General features: G+C 34.7%; 1 protein-coding gene across 7 annotated transcripts in view; it reads right to left on the bottom strand.

Annotated features, from left to right (window-relative positions):
• The window catches only part of IntS11 (integrator complex subunit 11), a 191,858-nt gene that overhangs the window by 96,449 nt on the left and 74,888 nt on the right, over nucleotides 1–20,521 (bottom strand). For all 7 annotated transcript variants that reach the window (XM_089086822.1, XM_089086818.1, XM_089086824.1 and 4 more), the window contains 3 exons: nucleotides 17,364–17,477; nucleotides 11,220–11,351; nucleotides 3,605–3,787 (listed from right to left, as the gene is read on the bottom strand). In XM_089086822.1, the coding sequence (XP_088942948.1) occupies nucleotides 3,605–3,787; nucleotides 11,220–11,351; nucleotides 17,364–17,477 (429 nt within the window). The remainder of the gene's footprint in view (nucleotides 1–3,604; nucleotides 3,788–11,219; nucleotides 11,352–17,363; nucleotides 17,478–20,521) is intronic.

Here is a 20,521-nt window from a genome sequence, read left to right on the forward strand (position 1 = left end):
AGGCTTAACCCTCTTACAACTACTGTGACCAGGACGATTAACACTGCATTTTTAGTGATCTTTGCAAGCATATTTTGATTTATTACGTAGATGACCTCCAGCTTATTAGTTCCAAGTTTCTCTACCTTACAGGCTAATCTGCATTTACTAACATCTGGTTATAAACTTCTAGGACTTGGGGGTAATACCGCAACGACAGAGTTTCTTGTTTGCCAGTGGTAACGCCATACCTCATGTATCTGTTGCAACTGCAAGTCCCAAAATGATAGTCTATTTCGCTCAAATATCTAGGACACGTTTATTGTCCAGATAAGCTAGTGTTCGAGTACAAACGGTAGAACAGGCTATAGCAGGTTTCCGCTTTAGTTATGCCAGACTTACCGCGCTAAAGTACCGCGAGATTATAGCAGAGCGTTTATAAAGAGATTACAGCAAGCGTTTAATCTCTTAATTGTATTGCTCCCTGGCTATGCCCAGGCGTTGTAGATTTCACCTCTTTAGGACTCACTGTTTAAAACTTATTAGTTGAAGGTTCGTCCGTGAACCCTTTGAAGTTGTTTTAATTGTCCCGTTGTTTTGCAAGAATAATTTTATATTGCGAAAAAATATTCTGTTTAATATGAGTATAAGTCGTTTGCTTCATGTTCTACGTTGGATGGCGTTAACCCCCCCCCCCCCGGAAAATACCCCTCCACGGAAAATACCACCCCCCCCGCATGAAAAATAAGGCTTTCCAAATATGAGAAATTTATTTGTTTTTGTTTTTTCCCGTAGGGAGAAGGAATTTTGGTACTTGTGTATTATCCGCCACTTACTCGAGTTTACGCTGCGTAAAACTCGAGAACAAACCGGTTTCTTCGTTAGTTTCTTTTAGCTTAGCGTGAGACAAGACAAAGACAAGTGACAGAACAGATGGGAAATAAATAATTTGGGTTATATATTTGCACATAATGGGGGGGGGGGAGTTAAAGTATTTGGACAGATTGAAGTCAGAAAACAATTCTTACTTCATAATATACAGAATAATTGTACCGAACACATTTTGCATGCAGACCCGCTTTAACTCCCCCCCCCCCCTAATGTGCAAATCTATAGTCCAAATTTGTTTCTTAAGTATCGTAAAAACTGAGGAAAAAACCGGTTTGTCCTCGAGTTTTACCCTTTGCAAACTTAAGCGAGTGGTGTATAATACACAAGTACCGGAATGATTCATTGAGAGAGAGACGGATTTCCCAGTATTATTTAAAAACAATCAGAAATTAAATAAAAAAAAACAAGTTTTTTCCACTGAAAGTAAGGAGCAATATCAAAACTTAAAACGAACAGAAATTATTATGTATATGAAAGAAGTTGCCCCTTCCACCAGACCTTGCTCTCTACGCTAAAGTTTTCCAATTTTTGTCCTAATTATTTAAGAACGATTCCTAAAACACAATGGCCGTTTAATTAGAATAATAAGCGTTGCTTTAAAATTAAAAAAAAAACTTTGGCGTTAAGAGCGAAGTCTTGAGGAGGAGGCAACCCCTTTCATATACGTAATAATTTCTGTTCGTTTTAAGGTTTGATGTTGCTTCTTTACTTTCAATTGAAAAAACTTGTTTTATTTAATTTAATTATTAGCAGATAGTATTTGTTAAAGTGAAACATACGGAACAAGTTTTTTAAAGAAAAGTAAAAAGAGCCCCATTAAACCAAAAAAGAGCAGAAATAAAGTCGAATAATCTTCAAAGTAAAAACTATGGAGTCTAATAGAAAATAAAAACACCCAAAGACATAAAATGTTCTTTTCTATGAAAAAGACTATGTGAATAAAAAATGAGCAGAAATTAACTTAAAAACTTTTTCCGCAAAACAAGTTTGTCAAAGAATAGTATTCTTTATTATACTAGCTTTATTATACTATTCTTTTCTAGAAATAAATTCAATTAATTTTCCAAGCGTAAAAATACCACAAATCACCATCAATAAATGAATTAAACCCATGACGAATAGAAACTACAATAAATAACCGATTCAAACTTAAAACAAGCAATAATTAGCATGAGTAGGGTTGAAAAACCCCCACACCTCCTCAAAACCAGAACAAAATTTGTAGTTTACTGAAAACAAAATATATTTTAAATGTTTTCACTTTTTTGACTTTAATAAATAAAGAAGCATTAAGACTTTAAGGAATACATATCAGAATATGTACACTAAACTGACAATACACGGCTATTTTTTTTTATTCTTAGTAAAGTGCAAATTATGTTCTGGTTTTGAGAAGACATGGGTGTTGTCAGCCCTACCCTTTTTAATTTTTGCTCGTTTTGAGTTTGACTATGCTATCTATTGTAATTTCTGATAGTTACGGGTTTCATTTATTTATTACTGGTGATTTGTGGTAGTTTTACGCTTGGAAAATAAGAAAAACAAACTCGTAGAATTTAACAACGCTTTCGCCCGTAAGAACTTAAAATCTAGAATTTGTTGGTTCCCAAAGCTATCTATCCTTTCAAATGATAGCCAAACCTTCTCAAACTTTTTGGTGCCATATGTTTTAGTTTAATTTTGATGATTGTTAGCCTATATTTTTTTTCTTCTTCAATTTTTTTTTAATTTGGCGCCCGCTAGTGCCAAAAATTGCAGAAGTTCATATGGAAGTCTTTTCAACAAAAATGGATTTGCAGACTTTTGTTTCTAAGTTTTTAAGATACTTTTGGCGTGTAAATTCCTCTTTTTTCCGTTCCTTAGCACTTTTCAACGAAACTAAAAAAAACTCAAATAAAATTATCAGAATTGGAAACCTTATTTCCCACAAGGGGGGGAGGGGATTTTAAAGAAGGGGCGGGGGGGGGTATTTTTCGCGGGGGTATTTTCCGTGGAGGGGGGATAAACGCTATTCAAACCAACAGATTATCATATATTACGGACAATCAAATAAAATTGTAATGTGCTTTTAAAAATATTTAGCAAATACACTCATCTTCAGAAAAATTTATTATAACGATTCCAATTATTTGTGATGTCATTGAAATGAAAAATACTTTTTGTACAATTGAGGCCCTATCCGAACTTATGTAAATTCGTGACCAATCTTTTAAATAATATGACCAGAATACGGTTTCACTTAAGCTAGATGGAATTCTAAAAATTCAATGAACATAAAATTTCTGATTGTAATGAAGTAAAAAAATTGTTATAAGGGTCTGTTACAAAACGACTAATAAAAATTGCCTTATTATTAACTCTCCAAAGTTAAGATACAACCAACTGCTTTAAAACTAAAATCGAAAAGTATCGATAACTCAACAGAGTGGAAATTGGCACCAACACCATAGTGTCGACGAAAAATCACCAGCACCATCTGGCATTCGATGTTTTTTTGGCATTTTTTTCAACCGTAATAATAAAGCAAAATTACTTGAGATTGGCAAATTTACTGTAATAATTAGCGTCTGATCTCAGTTTCTGAAAAACACAGTTATAAAGCTAGAAAAACGAGCAAAGAAACACCAGATGCTAGATGGCACTAGTGATCTCTTATTGACACTAGAACCTCAAATAGTGAAGCAAAAGCAAAACACCCAACTCTAGTGAAAAAACGGACCCAAAGACTACTTACATTATCTTTAACTACCAAAACGCCATGAACTAAACAAGGTCTTTTCGGATCGGGTGGATTCATTTCATACTTTTGTTTACTCTTCATTAAAAGCTCTCGATCAATAACGGCACGTACAGGCAGAGCTGTTTTAATAACTGCTGTCTCACCATTAGCTGGCATAAAACAATCTATACCCAACTCCTGAAAGATTTAGAAGTCCATAAATAATCAGTTCATTCGACAAAAAAACAAAGAACAGGAGGAAAAGGAAATTAAAATGAATTTAAAATGAATTAAAATGAAAAAATTAAAATTAAAATGGAAATTAAAATGAAAAAAAAAAACAAAGAACAGGAGGAAAAGGTGGAAACAAAGAACAGGAGGAAAACCGAAAACACCACGAAAACGGCAGTGATAATGTATAAGCAAAACAAAGTATAAAATGGATAAGCAAAACAAAGGAGGAGGATTTGAACGAAAAGACAAAGCAGATGTTTCGACAAAGACCTCCGCTAAGCCGTCCTCAACGCTCGAAAAAAAGAGAAAAAGGAAAGAAGGTATATATAAAGAAAAAAAAACTAACCTAATGCAGTAAACCATACCGCGAAAGCGAGATTAATTAATAAAATACAAGCCAGAATCAGCCTCGTTTGGTTTCTTTAATTTGTTTTTTTCTTCGTTTTTTTTAATATTTTTCGTTTTATTTATATTCTTCTTTTTTTTATTTTTTATATTCGCCATTTTTTGTCAAGCGTCATGGATAGCCAGTGCAGTCTCAGAATATATTTATAGTATGCTCAGAAACGCCACCGTAGGAGTGCCCTATGACGGAAGGGCACCACGAAAACGGCAGTGATAATGTAATGTAATTTATACTGTAATGTAATACAATATAATGTAATATAATATAATGTCATATAATAATAATGTAATGTATTTGATAATACGGTTGGTTGTAGAAGACTTTAAAATCAAATATGTTCAGTATTAACAGCTAAAACGTAAGGATTAATTGATAAAGTAAAGATTAAAAATTTGTTTGATTTTACGTGTAGGTAACACATAGATATATTTATTTGTTTTGGACTTTACAAAAGTGGAAGAAAAAAACTGGAAGGAAGGAAAAAAACTGGTGGAAGGAAGTGGAAGAAAAAAACTGGAAAAACTCTCACTCAGCCATCAAACACAGCTCCTCGGCTTAGAATAACCTTACTTCATACTATTTTTCAAATACAAAAAGTTCAGCTATGTACACCGTTTCTTTCGAAAGGAAAACACACGATTAATTTCTGATCAATTCATTGGAGGAATGATATTATTTTTGCCACACCTTTTTTTTCCGATGCCTCACTCCTCGAAAGTGACATTGTATATATTAAGAGTCATAAATAAATTGTTATTATTATATTTAATTAATAAGAATAAAATTTCCGGTGATTTGAAAACAATTATTACTCCAAATAATGATTTGAAAAGAATAGCGTAATATATATTTCAAAATGTTAGTAAATTTGTCAATATTGAGCATTCTTGGTCTTTTAAGGAAGCGGAATAAGTTCCAAGCCTGCCCAAAACACACAAAGTGCAGTTAAGAATCAGGCCATATTTCTTATTTTCCCAAGAAAACCTTTGGATTTAAATTGGCGGTGATCCTTCACTATGTACGGGTACATGTACCACTATATACCGGTACATGTAACTCCTTGAATGCTCATAAAATCAAAAACAATAGAGAAAAGGTTCCCCAGTCTATGAATGCAGTTCTCTGAACATTACTGTGCAAAATCCTTCGTAGTGAAAAAAAAACTTAGCTTACCATTGCCCGGCATTTCCAAACCATTTCTTTCTTGAAAAGGCACAACAAAAAACAAAACATAACTAACTAGTAAAAAAAAAAATAAAAAACTTGGTCGGATTGTTGTAAACCATTTAAGGTTATTGGATCTCATACCTTCAGCGCAAAAAATACCTGCCTTTATATTATCTTACTGTTCAAAATTATTATTGTACTGTACTGTACTGTCCTATTACTGTACTGTACAAAGATATTATTGTACTGTACTTTATATTACTGTACAAAATAATTTGTAGTAAGAAAAACGTAGAGCTTGTCATTTTCCACCATTATCAAACCGTTTCTTTCTCGAAAAAAATTAATAAAAATCATATCTAATTAGAAAAAAAACAGGTCGGCATTACTATAACAATTTAAAGTTGCTAGAGCTCTACAGCCCCAAAGGTACCTGCCTTTATAGGATATCTTCCTTTATTTCCAATATTCCATCACTGATGTGAACACAACAAAGTTCAACTGGACAAAACGGCTAGTCAAATTAAAAAGAAGCTCAGGTATAGCACAATCAAAAGTTTTCGGAGCAAATAGAAAGCTTGGTACTGTTGCACTTAATGGTACACACGAAAGAAGTCAAGTTTGGTTAATGCTAATCAAAAAGAAAAAGAAAATAGGATAAATATATAAATATAAATATATAAGTATGTAAAAAAGTAAGTAAGTAACAAACTCTTTCTTGAATTCACCTCTTGGATACACAATACAGACATTTAATTCAGGAAATTATGAAAAAAAATTGAACAAACTCTTTATTAACATTCATTATCGATTGATGGCGCTTCCTACAATCTATAGCGATGTATACCATTAAGCGCAACTGTACCGAAAGCTTCTTCAATAAATGTTTGGTTTTTAATTATATGCTCCTAGAGCATAAGGAAAAAAACAACCAGATACTTCACATCACGTGGAGGGCTACCACTGCCAACCTTCAAGAAAATTTAGTGCAAAAAAGAAGAAAAAGAAGAAAGACACTTAAAGTTATTAGGACGGCTATCGTCGCCATCTTATTTAGCATTTTATTGGGGAGGGGCAAGAGGAATCTCGATCAGGAGAGTTAAGGTGGATGGACTACAGAATAATCTTTTCTCCAAATTATTGGGGGGGGGGCAACTCCCCCCCCCCCGAAACGACGACAGTGCCTAGGGATGAATTTCTACTTACTAAAATAGTCTGTATAGCCTATATAAAACCCCGTATAGCCTATAAACTGCCTAAGCTACTCACTGAAATTTACTTTTATTTTAGATGTTCAATCATTATGATGTAAACACAATACAATATGAAAACGGAGCGTATTAGCCTTTCCAAAGTAAGATACACCAGGCCAGATTCAGCAATCGAAAACTTGATAGGCTATTGGTCTAGGGACAAATGATGTTCAGTCATGAACGCCAACCTGCTATATACTATATAATAGGCTCGTTAAATCCGTTTTAAACTATTCGTGGCAACAAATGGCAAGTAAAGAATGACCCTTCAGCAGCAATTAGCAATTAAGTTAGTTTCCAATCAACTTAGCCATAGCAGAATAAAAAATGTTTGGAACAAATTGGCAGCTTCTTCGATAGAATTTGGGTTTTCAACAATAAGTCCCTGTAGTTTATTTTGGAAGTTGAAGACACATGCCTCATGTTCTTTGGACGGTTATGGTCAGCAACTGTTATTTTAATAGAGAAGATAAATCAGTGTTATAGGATATCTTTTCTTCCAACGGTAATCAATGTTTTAGGATACCTTTTTTTCCAACGGTAATCAGTGTCTTAGGATATCTCTTTTTCCAACGGTAATCAGTGTCTTAGGATATCTCTTTTTCCAACGGTAATCAGTGTTTTAGGATATCTTTTTCCAACGGTAATCAGTGTTTTAGGATATCTTTTTTTCCAAGGGTAATCTGTGTTTTAGAATATTTTTTTTCCAACAGTAATCAGTGTTTTAGGATATCTTTTTTTTTCCAGCGGTAATCAGTGTTTTAGGATATCTTTTTTTCCAAGGGTAACCTGTGTTTTAGGATATATTTTTTTTCCAGACGGTAATCAGTGTTTTAGGATATTTTTTTCCAACGGTAATCAGTGTCTTAGGATATCTCTTTTTCCAACGGTAATCAGTGTTTTAGAATATCTTTTTCCAACGGTAATCAGTGTTTTAGGATATCTTTTCTTCCAACGGTAATCAATGTTTTAGGATACCTTTTTTTCCAACGGTAATCAGTGTCTTAGGATATCTCTTTTTCCAACGGTAATCAGTGTTTTAGAATATCTTTTTCCAACGGTAATCAGTGTTTAAGGATATCTTTTTTTCCAAGGGTAATCTGTGTTCTAGGATATCTTTTTTTCCAAGGGTAATCTGTGTTTTAGAATATTTTTTTTCCAACAGTAATCAGTGTCTTAGGATATCTCTTTTTCCAACGGTAATCAGTGTTTTAGGATATCTTTTTCCAACGGTAATCAGTGTTTTAGGATATCTTTTTTTCCAAGGGTAATCTGTGTTTTAGAATATTTTTTTTCCAACAGTAATCAGTGTTTTAGGATATCTTTTTTTTTCCAGCGGTAATCAGTGTTTTAGGATATCTTTTTTTCCAAGGGTAAACTGTGTTTTAGGATATCTTTTTTTTCCAGACGGTAATCAGTGTTTTAGGATATTTTTTTCCAACGGTAATCAGTGTCTTAGGATATCTCTTTTTCCAACGGTAATCAGTGTTTTAGAATATCTTTTTCCAACGGTAATCAGTGTTTTAGGATATCTTTTATTCCAACGGTAATCAATGTTTTAGGATAACTTTTTTTCCAACGGTAATCAGTGTCTTAGGATATCTCTTTTTCCAACGGTAATCAGTGTTTTAGAATATCTTTTTCCAACGGTAATCAGTGTTTAAGGATATCTTTTTTTCCAAGGGTAATCTGTGTTCTAGGATATCTTTTTTTCCAAGGGTAATCTGTGTTTTAGAATATTTTTTTTCCAACAGTAATCAGTGTTTTAGGATATCTCTTTTTTTCCAGCGGTAATCAGTGTTTTAGGATATCTTTTTTTCCAAGGGTAATCTGTGTTTTAGGATGTCTTTTTTTTCCAGACGGTAATCAGTGTTTTAGGATATTTTTTTTCCAACGGTAATCAGTGTCTTAGGATATCTCTTTTTCCAACGGTAATCAGTGTTTTAGAATATCTTTTTCCAACGGTAATCAGTGTTTTAGGATATCTTTTCTTCCAACGGTAATCAATGTTTTAGGATACCTTTTTTTCCAACGGTAATCAGTGTCTTAGGATATCTCTTTTTCCAACGGTAATCAGTGTTTTAGAATATCTTTTTCCAACGGTAATCAGTGTTTTAGGATATCTTTTTTTCCAAGGGTAATCTGTGCTCTAGGATATCTTTTTTTCCAAGGATAATCTGTGTTTTAGAATATTTTTTTTTCCAACAGTAATTAGTGTTTTGGGATATCTTTTTTTTTCCAGCGGTAATCAGTGTTTTAGGATATCTTTTTTTCCAAGGGTAATCTGTGTTTTAGGATATCTTTTTTTCCAGACAGTAATCAGTGTTTTAGGATATTTTTTTTCCAACGGTAATCAGTGTTTTAGTATATCTTTTTTTCCAACGGTAATCAGTGTTTTAGGATATCTTTCTCCAACGGTAATCAGTGTTTTAGGATATCTTTTTTGCAACGGTAATCAGTGTTTTAGGATATCTTTTTTTCCAACGGTAATCAATGTTTTAGGATATCTTTTTCCAACGGTAATCAGTGTTTTAGGATATCTTTTTTTCCAACGGTAATAAAAACCACATACTAATCAAATAAACTCAAAAATATAACAAGATGACAAAAGTAACATAGAATTTAGAGTAAAGTGTAATATTTTGTTTTCAAGAAGGTCTTATCAATTTTCCACTCACAATTGGCAAAAATGTTATCGAGTTGGCATGTAACAGGGTATAAAATAATGTAACTGCAATTAATCAAATGATTATTCCTCAACAGAACAAATAATTTGGCTTTCGTCGTTTGTTACAGTGCAAGTTGATTAAAGAAGGGGGCTTTGAACATATTGGGGTGGAGGAGGAGTTGGCATAGCCAACTCCTCCTCCATGAGGAGTATCCACCTCAGGCGGCTTGGTGCTGCAGTGAATTGTTAGTATTAGTAGTAATATTAGTAGCGGAAGTAGTAGTAGTAGTAGTAGTAACAGCAGTGGTAGTGGTAGTAGCAGTAGCAGTTCTGTTTTACTTATTTTGAATTTTTTTAGACCTTTGTTGTTTCTAGCTTTAATCTTTTGGCTTGTTTGTTTTAAGTCTGCATTTTTTTAGGTCTGTTTTATTTTTCCAAAGAAAGATTTTATTTATCAAACCTGTAATGGAAATCAATACAAGCCTAATATAAATTTTCTAAGAACATTAAATATTAATTCTATCTTATCATAATAGTCAAAAATATTGCGATAATTTAGTCAAAGTTATTATCACAGTAACCACAATTTCGAATTGAATAGGGGCTGATTTTTCATTTATATTTCTTGAATGCATCGATGCACCACCCTTTAATCCCCCCCCTCCCCAAAAAAATGTCTTTCAGGAGGTTGAGAGCCAAATGTTACGCAACCATTCATAAGACAGAAGCTACAAGAAATATAAAAAGGGTTCATTTTACCTTTTTTACTATTTGAATAATATAAATTTACTATCGCTCTTATTTCTTTTTTAACATCTCATTCTATTTCTGGCTTCTAGACGTGTTAATAGAAAATAAATAAAAAGATCGAATCCTCAAAAAAAGAAGGTCAAGACCTGTTTACAGCAAAGCTACGGTATTACATGTTTCAAAGCAGAGGTAGCTGTGGTCTCAGCATGAAATGCTACAAGTGAGAATACGTGCGAATAGTACGTACTGATTACAATATGAAACTAATTAATATATTAATTACATAATATAAAACATGAAACCGATTATAAGATTTACAAACTACTATGATGATTAAATAAAAAAAAATTAACTTTTTTTTCATCCAAACACATTAAACACTAAAGTTTTTGATTTTTTAACAACACGAACCCAAGAGTTTTAACACTCAAAGTTATTTTGTTTTGTACTCTAAGGCGTTTGTTTTTTGGTAGGAATCAATATATTGTGTTAAAATAGACCTTTCCATCGGCTTTCTAATCCTTTTTTTTAATTTCTTAATCCTTTTTTGTAAAATTATTTAACCAGAAGAATTTTTTTAAGACTAAATGAGACAATGCTGACAAAAGCAGCTCTAGCAGAGTATACAGACTGGATTTGTAATTCTGTGTCCTTCGGGATGCAGATTCAAACCCTGAAGTTGCCAAACCCACGTCCTGATCTGGGTTGTGGGTCATTGGTGTGATTCTGCAAGCCCAGCCACCTGGGGTTTGAAAGCAATGCGCTTTTGAGGACTCAGACTTGATCTAGTTGGGTATGCCCCAAAGCAAATTCCAATTATGACATCAAAAGACATCGTTGAATAGTTATAAAATATGCCATGACTACCCATGTTTCGTTTTCAGTCAAGATAGTGGAAATTGCCATGGAAACATTCAGTTAGCATCATCCTTCAAATATATACAGTCTTAAAACAATTCGTCGTTGCATTAACTTTTGTTATTTGTCCAATGGAAATGCAGTGTTGTCTTCGTCGTCTCTTTGTTCATATTTTTACTTATTTATTTCAAGTTCTCCGATTTTTGTGTGGTTTGGTTTTAACCCTTTTTTAGCTAGTGGCAACTCTGTCAACTCTGAAACCTTTCCTGCAATATAATTAGGTAGGAGTCTCACCGTTTGAATTTGCTTTTTCAAAAAGTCCATCTTTTTCCCTTCGCCATGAACAAGTAGCACATTTTTCGGTTGGCAATATTGAATCAACTGCATGATTCCCTTAGCATCTGCGTGAGCAGAAAATGACATGTACTGCAATGAGAACAGAGAAATAATGATGATCAACAGCACAAACTAAAAATAAATACAAAACAATGACCTAAAACCAAAATTAAATTTTTGATGCCAATTCAAACATGGAGATGGCCGACATTGATTGACACAAAATGTTGGCGCCTACAACAGATTAACAACTTCAACATCAAATTTAATTTTTTCTGTTTTTTTGCCCCTCGCAATTTTCCCCCAACAAACTTCAGGAACAGTAAGCGATTAGAGATAAAACGTTGAATCTCAGGAGAGGGGTCATTTGAAAGGGAATCACCATATCTAGTGTCTTTTTTAAGAAACAAAAGATAATACAATACTAAAATAAAATACAATTTAAAAAAAAAAACACATCTTCGTATACAATCTGATATACCAGACACATGTTTTGAAAAATTGATTCTCTGGGTTATGATTTCAGATTTGAGCAACTCTACTACCTCATTCCCTGGAACGAAGTCATAAGCTGGTTTTCAGAGAATTCCTTCCGCAATAAGCAAATCGATACACAATTTTTGTCGACACAGATACATAGCGCGGAGCCATTAAGAAAAAATTGCAGAAAAAAATAATCCAAATTTGAAAGAAAACGAAAGAATAATTAACTCCAGAGCATTCCTGGCAATGAGTTACAATAAAACGATTCGTAACAACGAGCTGCAAGTAAGGAGCGCACAGGTAACTTTAGTAACAATTAAAACACCAAAAGAATTAGTTGTGTAGGCCGATTACAAATGTATAAGACTCATTAATTTTAAAGTTACCGATCAAAAGCTACGAGCCCGAGAAATTTGCCTGATTCTCGAAAAAAGGGAAAGACGCCCTTAAAAAGGTAAGTGATCTTGATGAAATCACACCATTAGATTTCGCATATCAGAGAACTATATTGCAGAGGTTTCATGCTCTATCTACAAAAATGTAGAATTTTGCATTTCTTTTTTCCCAGAGCAATGATCACCGATGCGTGTTTATTTGTTGTGATCGTATCGAACCAACGGTCCAATAAAATCGGGGAAGGGCTCATTCGAACGTAAATCAAAAGTTAAAGTGTTCTTTTTAAGCAGCCAAAAAGATTTGCAACAGGAAAGTGGTGTTTCCTACCATTTTGCGAAACAGAACTTAAAATTTTGAGACATCCAGTTGATTAAAACTATCGAAAATCTCTATATTGATTTTCCCAGCTTCAGAAGCAGTAATATCGCGCGGTGGAGCATTCCAAGAGTCATGTTGTCCATACAAAACAAACGGTTTATATAACCGTATTTGAAAAAAAAAATTAGCTTCAATTAATTGATTTGAGGTGAGAGAATGTCAATTAAAGTTGTGCGAAAACCCCCGTATAACCTCTTTTTTAACACCCTTCTAATATTTCTCTGCCAGTATCGTCATTTCTTTGTGACACGATGATTATTGGCTCCAAAATCAGCATCCTAGTTAATCTTCTACCATTAGTTTTTTTAAGTGCATTCGATCGCTCGTCACTCGTTACTACCTCGTTACCTCGTTACCCGTTACTAGGAAGGTAGTCTTACTTTATTTAGGAATAGCTACAATTTATTCTATTGCCATTGCATATTTTAAACATTGCTTTTTTAAAATCTGCTTTAAATAAAAATAAACATTCCTCTCCAACCATCATCACAATATATCGTTTCCTTTCTCGAATCGTGAACCGCCAATTTTAAAGTGAATTGTGCATTTTGTTACACCTCAGTGTAGCGCACAGTATATAAATAATAAACAGTATGATCGTTCTCTATCTCACCCAATATAAAAACCCGGACCGAGATGCGAGTGCTCCCGAGAACGTAAAAACATAAGCGACATTAGATCTTTTCACGGGAAGAACAAATCAGATTTCTCTTGAATGCGAACTTGGCTTCAACGTTGGAACACTAAATTTTAAAGAAACTAATTTTAAATTAATATATTTCAATACATATATGAAAATTGGTAATTAGAAGTGCAATGTTATTATTTGATGTTTTTGGGAATTACAAGTAGGTTTCGAAGTCTCAAGTTGATTTCAAAGGCATTTTGAGAAAGCTTCTGCCAAAATACATGTTCCAGGGTAATTGGACCGCTGACACATACTAACATTAGTAACCCACTAATGAAAGAGTATGTGGGAAGAGCTATTTGTACGCACCGAGAACGAGTACGCACCTGAGCCAGAAATCATCTGCGGTGAACTTACTGTTAATTATCTTTATACAGCGGTGTAGCCTAACAAGTTTGGAAACTATTGAAGCAGAGGCAAAACTCCACGTGCTCACAGCATGAATGCTCTCCAGAATAGAGTTCGACACACTAGGCACCGAAAATCTAACAGGAAAACCGGCCCTGGCTCTACTTCAATTCGGCACCGAAAAAGGTAAAGGTAAAAGGGTAAAGGATGCGGCACTAGACCCTTAAGGTCCAAACCGGCGGTGCTGATCTCCGTTTCGTGGCCCTTCAGCCAGGAAGTGCAATGGGGGGCTGGGGGCCAGCCAACCTATGCTTTCGCAAACCCTTCCTGTTTACCTTCCTCAGATTTCTCCAGGTACCCATTTAGAGCTGGCACCGAAAGCCCTAGCATGACGCGTTTCGTAATGATGAGACGACCCATTGTCACTTAAATCATCACGAAAAAACTTCAAGACTTAAATAATTTCAGCATTGATACTATTATATCTCGATATTACTATATCAAATAAAGTACTGACTCCATGAAGTCCTGACTTTATATTATTACGTCTGGATGAACGCATCGTTCCTCACTGCGTTTTAAAAGCATACACGTGCGGCCGAGTTTGATTTTTCAAAGAAAGGGTGGAGTATTCTTAGCATATTTTAAATTTGTAACTCGTGGATAATTAAAGTTTATTTTTCGATCAACTGCATCCGGGGTATTCCAGCTGTAGAGTCACTTTATCAACTTCTATAGGTTTCATCGGGCGTAGTTTGTCGGTCAAAAGTAGAATGTAGGGCGAACTCAAGCCTTGAGCAAAATTTACTTGCCCAAGCCATCAAGTACCATATTAAGCGAGATCTTGTGAGCTTTAAAAAGCTTAAAAGAAAGGAAGCTTAAAGAAAAAAAGATAATAAGAAGGTAGGTGCCAGAAAAAATTACAAATTTGTACGCTATCAATCTAGGACGCTATCGACCAATTACAATTATTAATATATACAATTTAACAGTGAGGATTCGAGGGCTTAGGATGGTGCTACGTAGACTACGTTACAAATCAGTTAGGCCTGGGCATGATTTGCAAATGATCAGAAATTAAATGAAAACAAAGGTCTTTTCAACCGAATGATAGGAGTAACATTAGAACTTAAAGCGAAAAGAAACTTTTCCGTATGTGAGGGGAGCTGCCCTCTCTTCAATCGCCCACTCTTTATGCCAAAAATTTTGATGCTTTGAAAAAGGGTTTTATTCCAATTTAACGGCCCATTTGTTTGAGCATCCGTTCTTAAAAAACTAAGATACAAACCCAAGTTATAGCTTAAAGAGCGGAGGGGGCAACCCCCCTCATATACGGCATAATTTTTGTTCGTTTTAAATTTTATTGTTGCTCCTTACTTTCAGTGGAAATTTTTCTTTTTATTTGCTTACAAAAAAAATCTAACGCTGACGGATGTTTTCACACCATATCTGACGCTGCCTAGGACAACATTTGATGCTGCCTAGTGGCAACCGAAGATTCAAAAAGGCATATGTTCAAAAATTATGTTAGAGAATTTCTAGCTAGTAATTAAGTTTTTTTTTCCGGTTTCCCTTGGAGTTTAAGTCTCTGGATTGAGTTGGATATTTATTTGAGTTGGTGAAATCATGCGCGACCCCCTGCTTAGCTTGTCATTTTGGGGATTATTAAGGTGGGCGACTGGATTTTTTTTGGGGGATTTTGTTTATTTTTTTGTGTCGGTATTTTTTTTTTCTCCCCTGTTCTTTCCCGGCCATGGAGCCTTATAGGGGGAGATTGTGTTGAAGTAGTTTTTGTTTATGATTTTTTATTGTTAAATAAATAACTCAGAACTCAGCATCTTGAAAAAAAAATAAATAAATCGGGAAAGATTCGCAATTTGTAACTGATTCAGCAATTTTATGGTCATTATTCAACCAACAATTGATATATTTTTTTTTATCTGCAGTTCCTCAAAGATACCGAGGATAATATATCCCTTGGAATCTTTATGTGACGAAAATCAAAGTAAAACATATGCATAATGCCCCATTTAAAAAAAAATGGGGCAATATGGGCCAATGCTTGTAGAATTTTATGAATATAGGGAAATACCATGAGTCAGTTTGTTTGAGCTAGTTTTGTAGATGTATGTTGTATATACTGCGAAACAATCATTTTGTCGTTGAAAAATTTCAAGTTTGCGGTCTACCTTAAAAAAAAAAAAAATACACTTAGCTATTTTTATGATATTGCACATACGCCCTTTTGACAACCTGGACGCACATATTGTCTTTTGTTATAGCTCAATATTCCCAAGAAGTTAAAAATCAACATCTTGAACCGTTTCTGAGAAACTGCAGATACGCCATTTTGACAACCTGAATACACATAGTGTCCTTTGATTTAGTTCAACATTCCCGGGAAATTTCAACTTAATACACTTAGACTTTTTGTAGTAGCCTATTGCAGATGTGCCATTTTTACAACCTGGATGCACATAGTGTCTTTTGATTTAGTTCAACATTCCCAGATATTGCAGATTTTGACAACCTGAATGTGGCTTACATAGTGTCTTTGGATTTAGCTCAACGTCCTTTGAACATTCCCTAAAAGTTTTCTTTTTAATACCCTGACATGCTGCAGGTTCGTCATTTTGCCACATCGAAATAACATATAATTTTGACTAAATCAAAAGAACATATCTCTTGGTTTAACTCAACATACCCCTAGACATTTCAACTTAACACCCTTAGCTGTTTCTGAAATATTGTGGATACACAATTTTGAAAATTTGGGTTATCTCCCTCAACGTTACCTAGATGTTTCAACTAAAGCTGCTCTTGATAGTCCTGATTCATTGAAAATAAGCCATTTTGACAAGTTGGATGCACCAAGTGACTTTTTATTTAATTCAACGTTCCTTAAAAGTTTAGACTTAATACCCATTGTCGTTCTCGATGCATTAGAGATACATCCTTTTGACAGACCTGGATGCACACAATATCTTTTGATTTAGTTCAATGTACCCCTCAAAATTCCATTTTGACTATCACCTCAAAGTATCACCTTTAAACTGGTTTTCGGCTAATCCTTAGCTCTTCCTGAAATATTGCAGATACGCAATTTTGACAACCTGGATACACACAGTATAATTTAGTTTAGTTTATAATCCCCTCGACAATCCCTAAAAATTTTAACTTAATATTCTTACCTTACAAGCACATTTGACAAAGAGCAAAAAGAGCACTAGAACTTCCAATTTTTAATCGATTGAGTCTTCTTTGACGTTTTTAGGACCCCTCCTTCAATATAAAGTGGCCTGCAAAATCAATAATACACTGAAGCCACTTTGTCTTTACTTGGGCAGAACTACTGCACTGTCTATGGTTAATACACCATAAGTGTAAAACTTCATATCAAGCACGTCCAGCTCAAATGATAGAGCATATAATTCCCAATCTCGAAAGAATCTTGCATTTGTGGAGTAAAAATTGATACCAAAATATATTAGACATGCAGGTGGGAAAAGACTTCAATTACAGGAAAATTGAGGATGTTTTCTCTTCGGAAATGAGTATTTCTGAACTTCTCCATTTTGTCTTATGGCAGGAAGATCGAGTTGAAACATTAACGGCAGTTTTGTAGGAGGGGGAAAAGGCAAAAAACTTATTTTTGGGTTGTAGGGGAAATTGTGTTGTAAAATATGTTGTAGGTGTGTCATTAGAACAGAGTATGTCTACGTTCTTTTTATACCAGTAGTCCGATAGGACCTTTGCCTGTTCTTTTTTTTTTAGTAAAATCCAAAATTGATAAAATAAAATCCACTAACCTCTACTGATAGCTTTACTTCGACAGTTTGTCGATTTTCTATTTCAATCTTTTTTGCTCCACCAAGAACCTGAGCACCAACTGTTCCTTGTACACAATATCCTGGCATGATCAACTGAAATCAACAAAATTAAACCCAACATGATAACATTTTCTTTGTGTCTTTCAAACAGAAAAAGAGATAGGAGAGGTTCAAAGGAAAATGAAGAGACAGATGAAAAGGATAGACTGAGTAAGGAGAGTAAGAGACTAGAAAGAGAAGTGGAAAAGAGACAAGAGGTGAGAAGACGGGAAGAATAAGAAAGAAATGAAGAAGAAAAGGAGGGAGATCCGGGCCTCTTGGTGCTCCACCATGGACCTGTGCACCAATTGCTCCTTGAACACAAAAACCTGGCATGATTAACAGAAACCAACAAAAGTTAAACCCAACAACAATAACACCTTCTTCTATGTCTTTGAAACAGAAAAGGGTATAGGTATAGTTCAGAGGAGAATGGGGAGGCATGTGAAAATAATGGGTAGAGTAAGAAGAGAAGGAGAAAGAAAAAGAAAGGAGAGAAAGAAAAGAAAGAAAAAGCAAAAAGAAAGAAAAAGCGAAAAAAGATGAGGGATGAGAAAGAACAGACAATAAGAGAAAGAACAGAAAGGAGATTGAAAAGGAAGGAGATACGGATGATGTGCCAATGAGATGTGAAAAAGAATGACAGAGGAATAGGAGGAGGAGAAACAATAGAAAAATGGTGGGAAATAGAGACAGAGAGTGAGTGGTAATGAAAAGACGGAGACATACAGAGAGATGGATACGAATTACCAAAAAAAAAAAAAAAAAAAAAAAAAAAAAAAAAAAAAATCTCGAACTGCGTTAATGGGTTTCGATAGAGATTTGTGTTGGAAGAAAGATTTGTGTTTGTGCTGGTATGCGCGAACGTTTATTATTTTGAATGAGAGTGACTTTTCAACTTCAACTTTCAATTGACTTTTTCAAATTATTTTCAACTTCAAGTGACAAATGACAATATTTTCAAAGCTGTGTTTTAAGAATATTTTTTTGTAGAAATCTAGAAAGTTTTTATTTTTCTTTTAGTTGCTAAATTATTATTAAGGTCTTTCTTGTAACCTTGTGATCAAAACATCATAAAGAACAAAATTTCAAGAACATTATTTTAGTCAGAACAGTCAAAGGTCTGAAGAATGCACCACTCCTCATGCCACCTCCTTGGGTGGCGATTTTAAGTGACATGCCAGGGATAAGGGAGCAAAATTATGTAAATACCCTGCATAAAAGAGAGGCGCCATAGATACATTTTTCAAACTGTTCTGGTAACGAAATGTAAGTAAAGAGCAGTCCGTATCAATACTACCTAAAACTCTTAAAAAAAGGAATTTTAATCGTAATATATGTATCAGAAGAATTTCTTTAGCATATAAGGGAAACCGGTATCTGAGGTCAACAGTCCCTACCACCATAAAATAAAAAATTTGGATCTTTTTCCGACAGTACCGGAGCATATTTTTTTTTTTTTTTTTTTGTTCACGGGTATCAAGCCGATTGTATTTTATCCAACTTGGTTGTATCAAGCCATGGACGCTCAGGATCGGGAGAGTATTTCTTCGAACCACCAAAGAAAAGTGTCGTTTTCTACTATCGTGCGGTGTAGAACGATAATTTTTCCCAAACTTTTAAGAACAATATCTTCATATAATATAAGTATCCGGAGATTGTACTTCTTAAGCTTATTATAATATGCCAAATCTGCCCAGCTACTATTTACAAAATACTAAATTTTCCCTCGAAAGGTATAATCACTGATACTTTATTCCAGGGGTGATCGTACCAAACTAGTGGGAGTAGATTGTCGGGAGAGGGCTTGCTAGAACAGATATCTAAGTGTTTTTGCTCTTTCTAGTTAAATAAAGAGATAACGCTAAACCTGAGCACCAATTTCTTCCATTTTGAACTGAAGAACAACGAATCTCGTCTAAACAAGTCAAAATTATATCAAGAGAAAATTCTGAAATCAAATTCTAAGCCAATCGGCTTAGAACTGTGGATACATTACTTATAGAGCCCCCAATCTCAGGGGCTAAATTGGTACGCTGTGAAACATTCGCCCCTAAAAATACATACTTTATAAAAATTCAGTCTTTATTATAACGACCATGTATCCAAAAAAACTAACAGTTAGAGGAGTTGAGGGCGGAGTGGGGCTGGTACTAAAAACGAACATAAGTTTTTAGAAAAACAGGGAAACTTTCTGTGAGGCCAATTATCTATACCCCATATTTTATAGGATTTCAACTTCAGTGGTATTTTCCTCTACTTCCATATGTAGCACTGTTAATTTTGCTTTATCTAATCCCGTCCTATATTTTTACGGGTACTAGGCGTTTACCCCCCCCCCTCTGGCGATTACCCCCGGAAAACACCCCCCAGAAAAATACCCCCGGAAAAGGCCAATTGTACAACTTAAAAGTTGAAAATCAAAAGGAGGTTCTTGATAGTTTAATAGATAGTGGATATTTCCTAGCCGAATTGTTAGCGCGCTAGCCTTGAAATACTTTGTGCGTGAGGACAGGTGTTCGAGTCCTGGTATCGTGGGTTATTTGGTTCGGAGCGGGAGTCAGCGGTGTGACTCTGTATGCTCAGCCAGAGTCGACCCAGCTCTAAAAGGATAGCTGGAGAAATCGGGAGGAAAACAAGGAAGGCGTCGGATGATTTGCCACAACCACGCATTTCACTCCCGGCCAAAGGCAGAGAATCCGGAGATCGGTAATTGCGCTACGCAGACCATTGGCCAGCATGCAAAAAGTTTTTTTCTTTTTAGGATATGTCAGGCTTTGCTGAGATCAGAGGCAAAAGTTTACAACCAGCATGATTGGAGGGCTCTTAATAGGGTATTGGGGCATGCGCTCCCTCTCTTATATTTTTAGCACTGGAAAGGGTATGATAGAAATATGGGGAGGCATTTTTATTTACTTATGCTCATTAGGTTCAATCCTTCACTCATTTGAGTCTTCTAGGCTTTCTATCACCGTTCTGCTTATGAATATACTTCCAATATACCCGCTGGACTTCTCCCTTTCATGCTTCTTGAATTACTGGGTCGAATGCTCATTCAATTGTTATAGATGAATGAGCTATTCTGGATTCTATATCAG

Source organism: Artemia sp. Qi Xiang Cuo, chromosome 3 (genome assembly GCF_049724085.1).
Source record: "Artemia sp. Qi Xiang Cuo chromosome 3, ASM4972408v1, whole genome shotgun sequence".
Taxonomy (NCBI): domain Eukaryota; kingdom Metazoa; phylum Arthropoda; class Branchiopoda; order Anostraca; family Artemiidae; genus Artemia; species Artemia sp. Qi Xiang Cuo.